The sequence below is a fragment of the Marmota flaviventris genome, chromosome 1, assembly GCF_047511675.1.
Source record: "Marmota flaviventris isolate mMarFla1 chromosome 1, mMarFla1.hap1, whole genome shotgun sequence".
NCBI classification, from domain to species: Eukaryota; Metazoa; Chordata; class Mammalia; order Rodentia; family Sciuridae; genus Marmota; species Marmota flaviventris.
Window position 1 is genome coordinate 157,600,507 of NC_092498.1, and position 14,620 is coordinate 157,615,126.

Below are 14,620 nucleotides of genomic sequence, written 5' to 3' on the forward strand. Positions count from 1 at the left end.
TCCCAGGTCTTTCAGGTACGTGGCATTGGTAGGCAACTGAGTATGTATGGGGGTCCCTTCTACCCCTGGCATGTTGTCTTTCCTACTAGAAATTGTTGGGGCCATTAGAAGTTAGAGTACTGACAGAACCCCCTCAGGTTCCCTGTGTTCCAGCAGTGCTTCCTTGTACCTTTTTCTCCTCAGCAATTCCTCCCAGCTTCTTTCCATTGGGCCTTTTCTCCTTCCTGTTGTCCTGTTCTAATTACCCTAGCTGAAAAATAGCAGTAGGGTGGAGTGTGGAAATAGGTGAAGAGTGATAATGATGTAAATACAGTATCTTTAGGTTTTAACCCACACCCAATTCATGTTTATTTTCTTGTCCCTTTTCTCTGCTATCTTCTGTCTAGTGGACCCTCAGTACCACAGTGACTTAGGAGGATGATTGTGCAGCAGCATAGGAATAAGGGCTTCCCCCTTCTGGGCTGCCTTGTTAGAAGGATGGGTATTTCCATGGAGAAGAAGTATGCTTCTCTGAAATAAGATTTTAACTCAGACATCCTTCTTGGTAGTGATTTCCCCAGAACACCCTTGAGTGCCCACAGGACAGTTAGTGGAAGACAGGCCCTTCTGGGCAGTTCCAGAAATGTGGCAGCTTAGACAGGGCCTGGGCAGTCAGTGGCTTTTACCTGACACCTTTGAGTAGCATTTTGCTCCCTCCCTTGCCTGTGTAGCTAGCAGTGAAACATGGATTCCCAACAGGCACAGCCAGGGGTGCCCCAAGCAGATTTGCGTGCACATACCACGTCAGCAAGGGAAAGGCAGCAACAGGCTGGTCATTAAAAACAAAAGCTCTTCCATACCAGTATTGTAAAGACAGCTGTGGCCTGTACACGTCTGCTTCTGATAGGCCTTGACCTTAGGCCACCTTCTTGCCCTCTCTGGACCTGATTTTGCCCTCTGTGACAAGAAGGGACTTGAGGTGACTCCCAGCTCTCTCAGCTGAATGATTTTTCCATTTGTTTGGAGGAGCTGCCTTTTGAAGGCTCTCTGTACCTTTCTTTCTTTGTTTCTTTGTGCCTTTTATCAGCAGCAGAGCAGAGCACTGACAGCTCTCCTCTGAGAGATGGATTCCAGAGGAGGCTGAGCTGGGCTGAATGACTGCAGCCATCTCAGTTGGCCCCAGAGGCCAGCAGCCTTGAAGGAAGAACCTCTGGTTGGCCAGGGTTGAGGGGGTGGGATGGGGGAGTCACATGGCTATGCTTCTCCATTTGGATTTAAACTGCTTCCTGTTTTTACTTTTAGGACGAATACCTTTCCCTCGTGGCCAGGCTCATTATCCATTTTCGAGATATTCGTAAGTAAGATTTCACATTTCTGGTTTGTTGTGATCACTGTGAGAGGCAAGTTCTATTGCTATCTGTTGGCAGCTCTCTGGGTGGATCTGGGTGTCTGAGTTGGAACATCTGTGTCAACTTGTCTGCTTCTGGGAAATTCCTCACTGCATATCATTTGATTCCAAATTCTCCATCCTCCCAGAGCCTGAGTCTCAAAAATGCTGATTCTGACATGGAAATGTTGGCCTCAAAGTGGTCTATACTGGACTGCTGTTTTCACTTGTGTACTTGATCTCTGTTTTTATAGAAAGCTTTACACTCTGGGCAATTTTAAATAAGCAGTTTATCCTGGAACAGATGAGATGCTTTCTTCCTTAATAGTTTGCTTTATTCACCTATGTAGGCCTGATATAAATGTGTGTTTCTGTGACTTGAAGCTTCTGGGTCATCCTACTAAGTCCCCACCCCTTGTTCCCTGCCATGTGGAGGGTTCCTTCACCTCATGTTTTGTCCCCCTGACTTAGGGAATTCTGTTGTTCTCTCAGGCTGACCAGGCAGTGGCCCTAGTTCCTAAATAGTTTTCAAGACATCCTGAGACAGATTTTTTGCGTGTGTGTGCTTTCATATGTTATGTGGAATCATGTGGACCTTGAGTGTTCCTGGGTGACGGTTGCCTCTGAAGGAAACTGATGCTGTTGGCTACTCTGGGCTCCAGCCAGCAGCCTTCCTACCCACCCTGGTTGTGTAAGCACCGGAGAGGTCAGAACCATTCCATTTTGGTTTAGTGGCAGTCAGAATATAGGCTGTAGAAGTAGGTGCAGCTTTAGTTTCAGTCGATGAGGGCAGAGAGAGATAATGGAGAATCCCTGAGCTCAGTAGGGTTTGCTGCTTTCCACACTAACCTTTTACCAGAATGGTCACCAAGGTGGACTTCATGGGATTTCACTTTCTCTGGGGAATTTGGGAAGAACTTGGGAAAGGTAGAAGAGAAGGAACTAAAAGTCTGAGGAATAGGCAACTGGATGTCCTGAAATGAACACTCCTACCCTATGCTATGCTCATCAGAACCTTGACCTAGTGACACATGGCTCTATGGGTGTTCTGGACTCATATGGAAAGGCTCAGGAGGAATCTTAGGACTACCAGGTATCAGAGAAATTCTCCCCCATGTGCTGGGGCTAGCTAGACCAGTCGGTCTTGGGCAGCCTCAGTTCTTTCACCTAGGAAATGGAGATCTTCTTCATCAGAGTGATCTGAAAATGGAGGTGTTATGAATTCTCAGGACTATTCTAGCTAGATCTTTCATGGTTTCTTGGTGTCCTCTTACAGTTTGTGCCTCAGGGCCTGAGAAGGAAGGAAAAGCAGAGTAGGCCCAAGGTACCTGAGACTTGGACATTTCCCAAAGGCCACAGGTGAACCTCCAAGTGGTGCCCTTTGCCCCCAGACCTCTTGCGTGTTCAGTCTGTCAGGAACAGACACCTCCTCATGCGGTTGCCAAAACCAGTGGCTTCTTGGGGTTGACTCTCTGAGATCTGTTTGCCTTGTTTCTAGGCAGGGTCAGTTCGGTTTTAGCAAATAACCTCTGGTCAAATGCCTACAAAGCTGACTTATCCCTGAAAATATGTGTTTATATAAAGTTTGTTTACTTTGTTTTTCTGCTTGTGTTTTTTTTATATAGAAAACAAGAAATCTCAAGCTTCTGTCAGTGGTAAGAGTTTTTTCTTTTAAAATAAAGTCTTTCCCAACCTAAGATTTGGGGTGGCAGGAATAAGATGGTACATGCTTTGTGTGCATTTTCTGAGGAGAATGTTCAAAAGATCTCTAGCAGAGGGGAGGCTGAGTAGTCATGACCCAACCTCTCCTTCACTTTTCATTTTCTTGCAAACTGAAATCAGATGATGCCTCTCTGTCCAGGTTCATCCACCAAAAAGATTATAAAAACTCACAAAGCTCTTACTGTCTAAAGATACTGAGCTCCCTAAGAGAAAACTATAATCTGTAGTAGTATGTTATAGATAATAGCTGTAAATTCATTTCCCTTAAGTTATATAAGATTTCTTTACAAGTTCAGAAATGTTTCTATTTTAATTTCAGGGTTTTATCACATAAGGGGAATTTTGGCAGTTTAGCTGTGGTCTCTGCTGACTGAGCTTCCAGTGAAGGGATTGAGCAAATTCTTGCTGATCTCTAGCCTGTCAGAAAGGGTATGGATTGAATCACCCTAGACAGCAGAGCTAAAATTGCCAGGTGCCCTACCTCTCTGGGCCCTGCCTCAACCAGGACAGTGATTCTCAGACAGATGGAGCCAGTTGGGATCAAGTACATGTGGCCTGGACTCTGGCTTTGATGTGTGGAGTCTTTAGGCACTACCCATTTCTATGGCAGGGTGACCCAGGCAGGTCATATCTGTCTGCAGTAACCTTTTGTCATGAGTCCACACTGTTGTAATGATGGGTCAGCCTTCTTGTCTTTGATTGTGGCATTGCTCTCTGAGCTGTCCTGTTCTGAGAGCTCTGCCCCTCAGCTCTCTGTGGAGCCCTCCTACACCTCGTAGTCTGCTCTGGTGTGCTGTTCTTGCCACGGGACTGGCCTGGGGGCAGTGTCCTGCAGAGACCTGGCAGCAGAGGTTGGGCACTGATGTGTCGGTGTACTTGTACCTTCGCTGGGGAGTGTCTGTCTAGCCCCTTCTACTTTTCTGATCTAGCCATCCTATTCCCACCTGCTAAGGAGTAAGTCCCCTCAGATTTTGTTGTCTCTGGAAGTCCCTCCTGGTTGTCATCTCTGCCCTCAAGGCCTCAGCCTGTTTTCACATTAGCTGCAGGCATCAGAGTGGTCCCTTTTTTTTTTTTTTTTTTAGGTGTAGATGAACACAACACAATACCTTTATTTTTATGTGGTTCTGAGGATCAAACCCAGGCCCCGCCCATACTAGGCAAGCGCTCTACCACTGAGCCACAATCCCAGCCCCCAGAGTGGACCCTGGGACCCTGGCATAGGAGTGAGGGGCATGCTTCCTGCTTTCAAGGGGCTCTCATTCCAGCAGTAGTGACTGATACACCCAGAGTTCTCGGCATTTGGGAGGCTCCGGGACCCTGGCTTTCACCATTTGAGGCTTTGTGGGGCTAAAGCATATATATAGATGGGAGGAGGTCTGTGCCCCTTGAGCCTGCCCAATTCAGGGGCACTTTCCTGAGTTGCTGCTGCCTTGTGTTCCCATAGACCCTATGAATGCCCTGCAGAGCCTGACTGGAGGACCTGGTACAGGAGCAGCCGGAATCAGCATGCCTCCTCGGGGCCCAGGACAGTCCCTGGGTGGGATGAGTAGCCTTGGTGCCATGGGGCAGTCAATGGCACTCTCGGGGCAGCCGCCACCTGGGACCTCAGGGATGGCCCCTCATGGAATGGCTGTGGTGTCTACAGCACCTCCTCAGAGTGAGTACCATACTTCCTAGAGAATTTGCAACTTTCTTTGCAGATAACACTGCATTTTACTCCTTTGCTTGTGATGATATTAAGAAAAGGATAGAGAAGTCACAAACAACTTGGTCCTTTTGTCTATATTGGGTATGGATAGAAAAGCTCCAAGCCCTTTTTGAGCTACCAGAAGGGTTAAGTGATATTAGGTCCTTCTCCTAACCCTGGACAGGAGGAAGGATACTTGTAGGAGGTTGGGGAGGGCCTGGGACAACATCCAAAGAGTTGTTTTGTCATTGAAATAGAAACGTATGTTTCAGGGGGTTCTCAGCTATGAAGCAGTGCCATGTCAGCACCCCACCACTCCCAGTGTGACAAGGGCTGTCTTTTCTAGTGCTGCTCTTGTACCTCAGTCAGTCCTGGCTGGTGGCTCACAGCCACATCTTCACTGGGCTCCCCTTCCTTGAAGAGGGTGCTTTGTCCTCTTTGCATCACTCTGTGGGATATGCCCCTGGTTCTTGTATGCAGCTGCTTTGGGGTGGGGAATCAGAGGACAAAGCACCTTTTCCTTCTGCTTTCCAGGATCCTTTTTGGTGTCCTTCTGATTCCCGTAGACTTTGATTCAGTACTTATAATGCACTGTGTCCACTGGAAAGTGCTTTAGTACTCCCCGCCCCGCCCTTTACGTAACTTTTTATTTTTGAAATAGTTTATCAGTCACAGGAAATTATAGACTAGCACAGAGAGTTCTCGTGTCCTTCACTCAGTGTCTCCATTGATAATGTTTTTAAAATTTTTATTAGTTATTTTTGGATCTTTATTTGTTTATATGTGGTGCTGAGAATCGAACCCAGTGCCTCACACATGCCAGACAAGCACTCTACCCCAGCCCAGTGATAATATCTTAATTAGTATATTATCCAAAGTGAGAAATAGCACAGGGTTAGAAATAGTACAAGTCGAGATTTTCATTCAGACTTTACCAGGTTTTTTGTTTGTTTGTTTTCCAGTTCATTTTTAAAATTTTATTATTATTTTTTTATTTATATATAACAGCAGAATGCATTACAATTCTTTTTTTTTTTATTTTTTTAGTCATACATGACAGCAGAATGTATTTTGACATATAATACATACATGGAATGTACATACATCAATCATATTGTCTATTCTATTCTGCTGCCCTTCCTATCCTCCCTTCTCCTCCCCATCTTCCGTGCAACTCCCCTTCTCCCTCTTTTTCCCTCCCACCTTTCTTCCCTATTTAGTGGTAGTCTTCTTCTCATGCTCTTCCCCCCTATCCCATTTTGAGTCATCCCCCTTATATCAGAGAAGACATTCGGCATTTGTTTTTTAGGGATTGGCTAACTTCACTTAGCATAATACTCTAATGCCATCCATTTGCCTGCAAATGCCATGGTCTTGTTATTTTTTAGTGCTGAGTAATATTCCATTGTGTATAAATGCCACATTTTTTTGATCCATTCATCTATTGAAGGGCATCTAGATTGGTTCCACATTCTAGCTATTGTGAATTGTGCCGCTAGACTTCACCAGTTTTTATATGCATTCCTGGATGTGCATATAAGAGTATATATAGCTCTGTGAGATTTCTTCACATATGTAATCAAGCAGCCATCACTGTACACAGTATACAGAACTATTCCATCATCACCAACAAACAAACTCCTATATCATATCTGAGAAATTATATCCTCTCACACAGGGCATGATAGCTCACACCTATAATCCGAGTGCTCAGAAGGCTGAAGCAGGAGAATCAGATGTTCCAGGCCAGCCTGGGCAACCTAGCAAAACCCTGTTTCAAAGAGGACTAGGGATGTAACTCATTGATGAAGTTTGCCTTGTATTTTCAAGGCCCCAGGTTCAGTTCGCTATATTGCTAAGAAAAAGAAAAAAAATTGCACCTTCCCTCTAATCCGTGACAACTACCTATCTTCCTTTCCTCTCTACACTATCACTTTTCAGTTGTAGAAACAGACTTACATGATACATGACTTTTTGAGATTAGCTCTTGTATTCCTCATGATGCCCTTAAAATCCAAGCTGTACCTATAGTTCATTCCTTTAGTTGCTGTGTAGAGTGCCATGGAATGGATGTTTCATAATTATCATCTAAACTTTAAAGGACATCTGGGTAGTTCCAGTTTTGAGCTATTATAAGTAAATATGCTGTGGACATCTGTATATAGGTTTTAGTGTTTGGGTATATTTTTGCCATGTATCTCTCACAGTAACCCTTTGAGGAGTGCAGAACAGCTCTCCCTGCTTTGCCAGCGAGGCAGCTATAGCCAAGAACTGGAATTGCACTTGGGCCAAGAACTGGAATGGAAACTTCTGATCACTCACATGCCTCTACCTGTGTCAGGTTTCCTTCTCAGATGCTGCAAGCATCCTCCGTCCTACCTTCCTTGTCACTCCCTCTCTTATCTTTATTCTCTCCTTCTTACTGATTTCTTGCCATCTAACTCTTGGTACATTCCAATCTCATCCTTAGGCAATCTCAGCTCTTCAGCACAATCTCCTGATTTCATGCACCTCATATACACATGGGGTGGGTTAGGCAAGGATATACAGAAGTTCCAGCACCTTTTACAGTATGATCTGTGTACTGGTTGGATTCCTTTTTAGACTTCTGTTTTATAATAGGAAATGGTTTTTAAATATATGAGTTTGGAGTGCTTACATGGTTTGCCTTATAATCCTAGTCTTTGTCTTGAACCAGTTATTTGTCAGAAATTCAGTGGTGAAGCTCTAGTATCCTGCCCACACCCTCCCTATTCTAACCTTGGCCCACATCCTGTTTTCAGCTTTCACAGGGCCTGGTCTACTGGGTGGCACTAATTGAAAGTTGATGTGTTTTCTTCTGCCGTCCTGTTACTGTTCCTGTCCCTCCCTGCTCTAGACTTCTTACCTCCTTGGCCTACCTGAAATAGGAGTGTTGCCCAACGGACATTTGATATCCCTTCCTGATGGCTTCTGCATACATCACTGCATGATTACTGTCTTTACCCAGTATCCCCAAGAAGTCAAAGTGTGGATTTTTCAGGGACTCCCAAAAGGTAGGACAGGGGACACTGTCACTGTCTCCAGGTGACCAAGGTTAGCAAGAAAATGCTGAGACTGCTAACTGTGCATATCGGTAGGGGCTGCAATATAGGGTTGAAAGAAGGACTTTTCCCCCCACTCTGTGTTTTTGCTCTGTAGCAAATTTTGTACCATGTGAAAGTGACTTTAAAAAGAGAGAGAGAGAGATTGTATGTCCACTTAAAACTAAAAAAATAAAAATAATAATAATAATTTCTAGCTGGGCATAGTGGCACATGCCTGTAATCCCAGCAGCTCAGGAGGCTGAGGCAGGAAAATTATGAGTTCAAAGCCAACGAGGCTCTAAGCAACTCAGTGAGACACTCTCTCTTATAAAAAAGGGCTGGGGATGTGGCTCAGTGGTAGAGCCCCCTGGGTTCATTTCCCAGCACTTCAAATAACAAAGCAAAAATAACTTCTACTTCTGGCTGTGTGACAGACTGGGTATTGAAGACCCCTTCTCCTGAATACCTAGATCCTGATTAGGCTATACTTTGGAAGGCTAAATGTCGCTCACTGCTAGATGGGGAAAGCAAGTCTAGAATTCCTCTCTCCAGCTAGGATTTGTTCTGGGGCCTGTGGTACCCCCCAGCTGCCCCAGAATCATCTTAGATTGCAGGAAAACACCTCCAGTTTAAGCCTGTGAGAATTGCACAGATTAAGGTAATGTAGTGAGCACATAATAAAAAATGACCAGGTAGGAGAGGAAGCAGAGACACCATAAGGGAGAACAAAGATAATAAACAGATGTATAAGCTCTCAGAATCCACACCAGAAAATCGTTACATATGTACTGTCCACTCCACATGAATAAAGAAATAATGTGGACATGGTAGTGAAAGTCTATAATTCCATCAATTTGGGAGGCTGAGACAAAAGAATCTCAAGTTGAGGCCAGCCTCAGCAATTTAGTAGAGCCCTAAGCAACTTAGATTCTGTCTCAAAATTTAAAATAAGGGCTGGGGACAGCAGAATAAAATAGACATTATTATTGCTGTGGGTATATACATGACTGCATGACCAATGTGATTCTGCAACCTGTACATTCAGAAAAATGAGAAATTGTATCCCATCTGATTCAAATGTATGATATGTCAAGATCATTGTACTGTCATGTGTAACTAATTAAAACAAATTTAAAAAAAAAAAAAAAATCCCTAATAGCACTACAAAGGCCATCAGTTAGCTATTGCTGTGTAAAAAAAAAAAAAAAAGCACCCCAAACTTTGTGTACCAATCATTTATTTGGAGTTCTTCAAGTTTACTAATGGACTCTGGTTTTGAATGGGACCTTTGATGCATTTATGCTCAATAGTAAAAAAAAAAAAAAAAAAAAGAAGGGCTGGGGATGTAGCTCAGTGGTACACTGCCCTGGGCTAAATCCCCAGTACTGAGGAAAAGAAAAGAAATAAAAGATAGGATGGCAATTGAAAATGCCCTATCAGGAGTGACAAAGGAGATCTGAAAAGAACCCAGTGGAACTTGTAGAAATGAGAAATACAACATTGAAAGAAGAATGTATGGATAAGTGAACAGCAGATTCAATGGAACTGAAGAAAGAATTTGTAAACTAGAAGCTAGATCTGAAGAAATTACCTAGAATGAAGCACAGAGAAGAGGATGAGGAAAATACAAAAGCAAGGGCAAGAAATGTGGAAGATAGGGGCTGAGGATGTGGCTCAGTGATTGAGTGCTTGCCTAGCATGCATGAGGCACTGTGTTCGATCCCCGGCACCACATAAAATAAATAAAATAAAGATATTGTGTTCAAATAAAAATATATTTTAAAAAATGTGGAAGATAAGAGCAGAAATATCTAGGCTGAGGTTGTGGCTCAGTGGCAGAGCACCCACCTAGCACGTTCCAGGACCTGAGTTCATTCCTCAGCACCACATGAAGAAATAAATAAAGTGAAGGTATTGCGTCCAACTGCAACTAAAAAATTTAAAAAAAAAAAATTGAAAAAGAGCAAAAATATAACCAGATTCTAATCGAAGCCCTAGAGCACAAAATGGAGAGAACAGAAGAAAATAGTTCATGAAGAGGTAACAAAAAGCCAGCTGACCCAAGTGAACTAACTAGGTCACCTGTGTCTTAACCTGTTGTTGCAAAAATGCAAACATCAAAGCCAGGAGAGTATCTTAGAAACAGCTAGTTCTGGTTAAAGTGAACTCCAGCAGTAGTATAAAAGGTGGTAAAATGTTAAGGCATTGGGAACAGAGCTGTCAACCATTGTATGCCCGCAAATCTCATAAAAGGCGAGGGGAGACAAGATATTTTTAGATTAACAACATCTAGGACCTTCACCAAAAGGCTTTTTAAAAGGCATAGTCTTTTATTTGCTCACCATTTCCTCTTCCCCCTCAAACCATCTTTTTGAGATATAAGGGTACAGTGGGAAAAGAGATATTAAACATGAGGGGTAGTAAATGTGTGTAAATCTAAGCCACTGATTCTCAGCTGGGGCAATTGTGTACCACAGAGACATCTGACAATGCCTGGAGATCATTTTGGATGTCACAACTGTAGGGGTGCCACTGGCACATAGTGGGTAGAGACCAGAGATACTGCTAAAGCGTCTTACATAGAATGGTACCCCACAAAATAAAATTTAATTATCTGGGCCAAAATGTCAATAATGCGCAAAGCTAATTTCTACACAGCCTTGCTGCACTCCAAGCCTAATTTAAAAATGGGTGGATGTGTGGCTCCGTGGTTACATGCCCCTGGGTTCAATCTCTAGTACCCCAAGATATAAAAAATAGTAAATTGGGGAAAGAGGTTAAAGTATTGGTAAGCTCTCCTTCCTTCCTTCCTTCCTTCCTTCCTTCCTCTCTTTCTTTTTCTTTCTTTTTTTTATGGTACCGGGGCACTTAGCCACATCCTCACTCCACCACCACCCCACTTTTGGAGACCCCGTCTAGCTAAGTTGCTTAAAGCCTGGCTTAGTTGCTGGGGATTTAGCCCGGGGCACTGTATCACTGAGCTACTGATCCCAGCCCTTCTTATTTTTAATTTTGAGACAGAATCTAAGTTGCTTAGGGCTCCACTAAATTGCTGAGGCTAGCCTCAACTTGAGATTCTCTTGTCTCAGCCTCCCAAACTTGTAATCCTCCTGGCCCCAAATTTGTTATCCTCCTGCCTCAGTCTCTTGAATTGCTCGGATGACTACAGGAATGTACTGTACCACCACACCCCGAAAACTCTATACTTTTAAATTATATATACATTATAAAATTGAAAAATAATTGCTAAAAGAAAAGAAATAATTTGTAAATTTTTAAACAATAGAAAAAAAATGGAATAATGAAAAAAGTGACAAACAATCTAAACAGCACACAAAGTCCAAGCCAGTCATTCAAAGAAAATACAATCTAAAATAAAAAAGCCATTGCAGTGGTGCACTCCTGTAACCCCAGCCACTCAGGAGGCTGAAGCAAGAGGATTGTAAATTCAAAGCCAACCTGAAAACCTAGCAAGGCCCTAAGGGACTTAGCCAGACCCTGTCTCAAAAAAGGGGGTTTTGGTGATTAGGGATGTGGCTCATTGGTTAAGCACCCTTGGGTTCAGTTCCTGAAAAGGAAAAGATGAGAAGAGACAAATAGAAATGTGTTTAAAAATGTGAGTATATCAGGGCTGGGGTTGTGGCTCTGCGGTAGCTCATTTGCCTGGCATGTATGAGGCACTGGGCTCGATTTTCAGCACCGCATGTAAATGAATAAAATAAAGGTCTGTCAACAACTTAAAAAAATATTTTTTAAAAATGTAAGTAATCGTAATAAATGTGAATGATCTAAGTTTTTCCTGCTAAAAGACGAAAAACCTGAAATTGAGTAGAACTGTAAGGAAATAGTACAACTGTGTTATCCTTCAGGAAACACAGTGTTACAGAAAGATACAAAAATGAACAGATTTATTGGACAAGTACCTCAGTTACTTCTTTTGTTATTGTTAGTTAAGCAGACAAAAATTGAAATGTTCAGAGAAGCAGCGAGCAATGTAATGAGCAACTTAAGCTAAGCACAGCATGGAGCAAATATGTTTACAAAAATTAACCATAAAGCAAGCCTCAAAAATTTAAAGGACTATTATCATTCTCATGTTTTCTGAATTCTAAACAGAGTTACAAGTCTGTATCTAAAACGTAAATATAATACTTGTTACACCTACCAGGAATGGCTAAAATAAATCATATGACAATATCAAGTGCTGATGATGGTGAAACTGAAACACTCATATATTGCAGATGGTAAAATTCAGTACAGCTTCTTTAAAAAGGAAACATGTACTTCAGCCATAACATTCCTGGGCATTTATTGCATAGAAATTGAAGCTTCCCATAAAAACTCATGCAGAGGCAGGAAGTGGTGGCTCATACCTGCATTCCCAGCAGCTCAGGAACTGAGGCAGAAGGATCGCAAGTTCAGAGCCAGCCTCAGCAGAAGCCAGGCACTAAGCAACTCAGTGAGACTCTAAATAAAATATGAAATAGGCTGGGGATGTGGTTCAGTGGTCAAGTGCCCCTGAGTTCAATCCCCGGTACCCATAAAAACAAAAACAGAAAGACTCAGCACAAGTGCTTATAGTTTGTTTTGTTTGTTTTGTAGCACTAGGAATTGAACCCAGGGATACTCCAACACTGAGCTCCATTCACCAGCCCCTCTTTATTTTGAGATAGGTCTTGCTGAGATGCTTAAGCTGGCCTCAAACTTGCACTCCCACTGTCTCAGACTTTCAAGTTATGGTATTACAGATTGTGTACCACTGCACCTGGCTTATAGTTTTATTTGTAATATACTGAATCTGCAGTCATCTCAGATGCCCTGAGTAGTCAATATTCATACCATGGAATAATACTTGGCAGGAGGAGCTATTGGTATCACTAGACAGTGGATGATCTTCAGAGAATTATGTGGAAGAAAAAAAAAAAAAAAAGGCCAACCCAAAAGAGTTCATACTGTGTCATTTTCTTAGTATGTAACATTTTAAAACTATTTTATATAATTTTGAAGTGACAAAATTTTGAAAAAAGAGGGCGCCTTAGTAATTGTTGGATCTTGAGGAGCAGAGTTGTTTGAAGGGAGGTGACAACTGAGGGATCTATAGGATATTGGAATTGTTTAGTGTCTTGCTCTGGAGGTGGCTGAATGGGGACAGGTGATAAAATTTGTATAGAATTTAGTACAATGCCCACAAAATTTAGCACACATTCTTTTTTTTTAATTTATTTTTTAGTTTTTAGTTTTCGGCAGACACAATATCTTTGTATGTGGTGCTAAGGATCGAACCCAGGCCGCATGCATGCCAGGCGAGCGCCCTACCACTTGAGCCACATTCCCAGCCCCTTTAGCACACATTCTGATTGTGATGCTACAATTTTACAAAATGTTACCATTGGGGAAACTGGTCCAAGCACACAAAAGATCTCTCAGTTCATTCCTTCACTTTTTTTTTTTTTAACAGCTTGATCGATTCTTATTAGTATATAATTCGTCCATTAAAAATGCACCAGTTGGGGCTGGAGTTGTGGCTCAGTGGTAGCGTGCTTGCCTGGCATGCATGAGGCAGTGGGTTCAATTCTCAGCACCACATACAAATAAATAAAGTCCATCAACAACTTTAAAATATTTTTTTAAAAAATGCACCAGTCAGTGTTTTTTTGTTACAGTCACAGTTACACAGACATCACCACAATCAATTTTAGAACATTTTCATCACCTCAAAAGAAACCTTGCTGTGGAAAATCTTGTGACTGTTATATCAGTATTGTTAACAGTAGCCCCCAAATGGAAACAAGCCATATGTTCATTAGCTGATGACGGTTGAACAAAATATGGTAAATCCTTATAATGGAATGTTATTTGGCAATAAAATATCAGTAAAGCTGATAATAATCTACAACTTTTTTTGGTCTTTTTTTTTTCCTTTGGTACCAGGAATTGAACTTAATCACTGAACCACATCTCCAAACCGCCCCCCCACACACCATTTTTTTGGGGGGTGGGGGGGAGACAGAGTCTCACTAAGTTGCTCAGAGCCTCACCAAGTTGCTGAGGCTGGCTTTGAACTTGTGATTCTTCTGCTTCAGCCCAACTTGATGGGATTACAGTTGTGCGGTACTGCACCCAGCTTGTTTGATGCCATTCATTTGAAATGTCCACAATAGGCAAATCCACAAAGATAGAAGATTAGCATTTGCTAATGCTGATGACCAGAGACTGCCTTTTGTCCATCCAAAAGACTTAGTTGGATCTGGGGTTGTGCCTCAGTAGTAGAGCACTTGCCTTGCATGTATGAAGTACTGGGTTTGATCCTTAGACTTAGTTGGCTCTTGTTTCCTCTTCCATGGTACTAGGAATTGAATCCATTCTACCACTGAGCTACATCTGCAGCCCCCCAACTTCTTGGTTTTTGTTACCAGGAATTGAACTCAGGGACACTCAACCCATTCCCAGCCCTATTTTGTATTTTATTTAGAGACAAGGTCTCACTGAGTTGCTTAGCGCCTCACTAAACCCTTTGAACTCACAATCCTCCTGCCTCAGCCTCCCAAGCCACTAGGATTACAGGCGTGCACCGCCATGCCCAGCTTCCCAGTCCCTTTTTTAATATATATATATATATATTAATATATATTTTTTAGTTGTATATGGGCACAATACCTCTATTTTATTTATTTATGTATTATGTGGTGCTGAAGATTGAATCCAGTGCCTAACACCTGCAATCCTAACACTCTGCCACTGAGCCACAATCCCAGCCCTATTTTATTCTTTTTTATGTGG

The 14,620-nt window shown here is 42.5% G+C and overlaps 1 protein-coding gene across 6 annotated transcripts in view; it reads left to right on the forward strand.

Annotated features, from left to right (window-relative positions):
* Med15 (mediator complex subunit 15) overlaps positions 1-14,620 on the forward strand; it is a 73,219-nt gene that overhangs the window by 35,140 nt on the left and 23,459 nt on the right. For all 6 annotated transcript variants that reach the window (XM_027924324.3, XM_027924327.3, XM_027924328.2 and 3 more), the window contains exons 3-5: positions 1,282-1,333; positions 2,992-3,021; positions 4,533-4,745. In XM_027924324.3, coding sequence (XP_027780125.2) covers positions 1,282-1,333; positions 2,992-3,021; positions 4,533-4,745 — 295 coding nt within the window. The remainder of the gene's footprint in view (positions 1-1,281; positions 1,334-2,991; positions 3,022-4,532; positions 4,746-14,620) is intronic.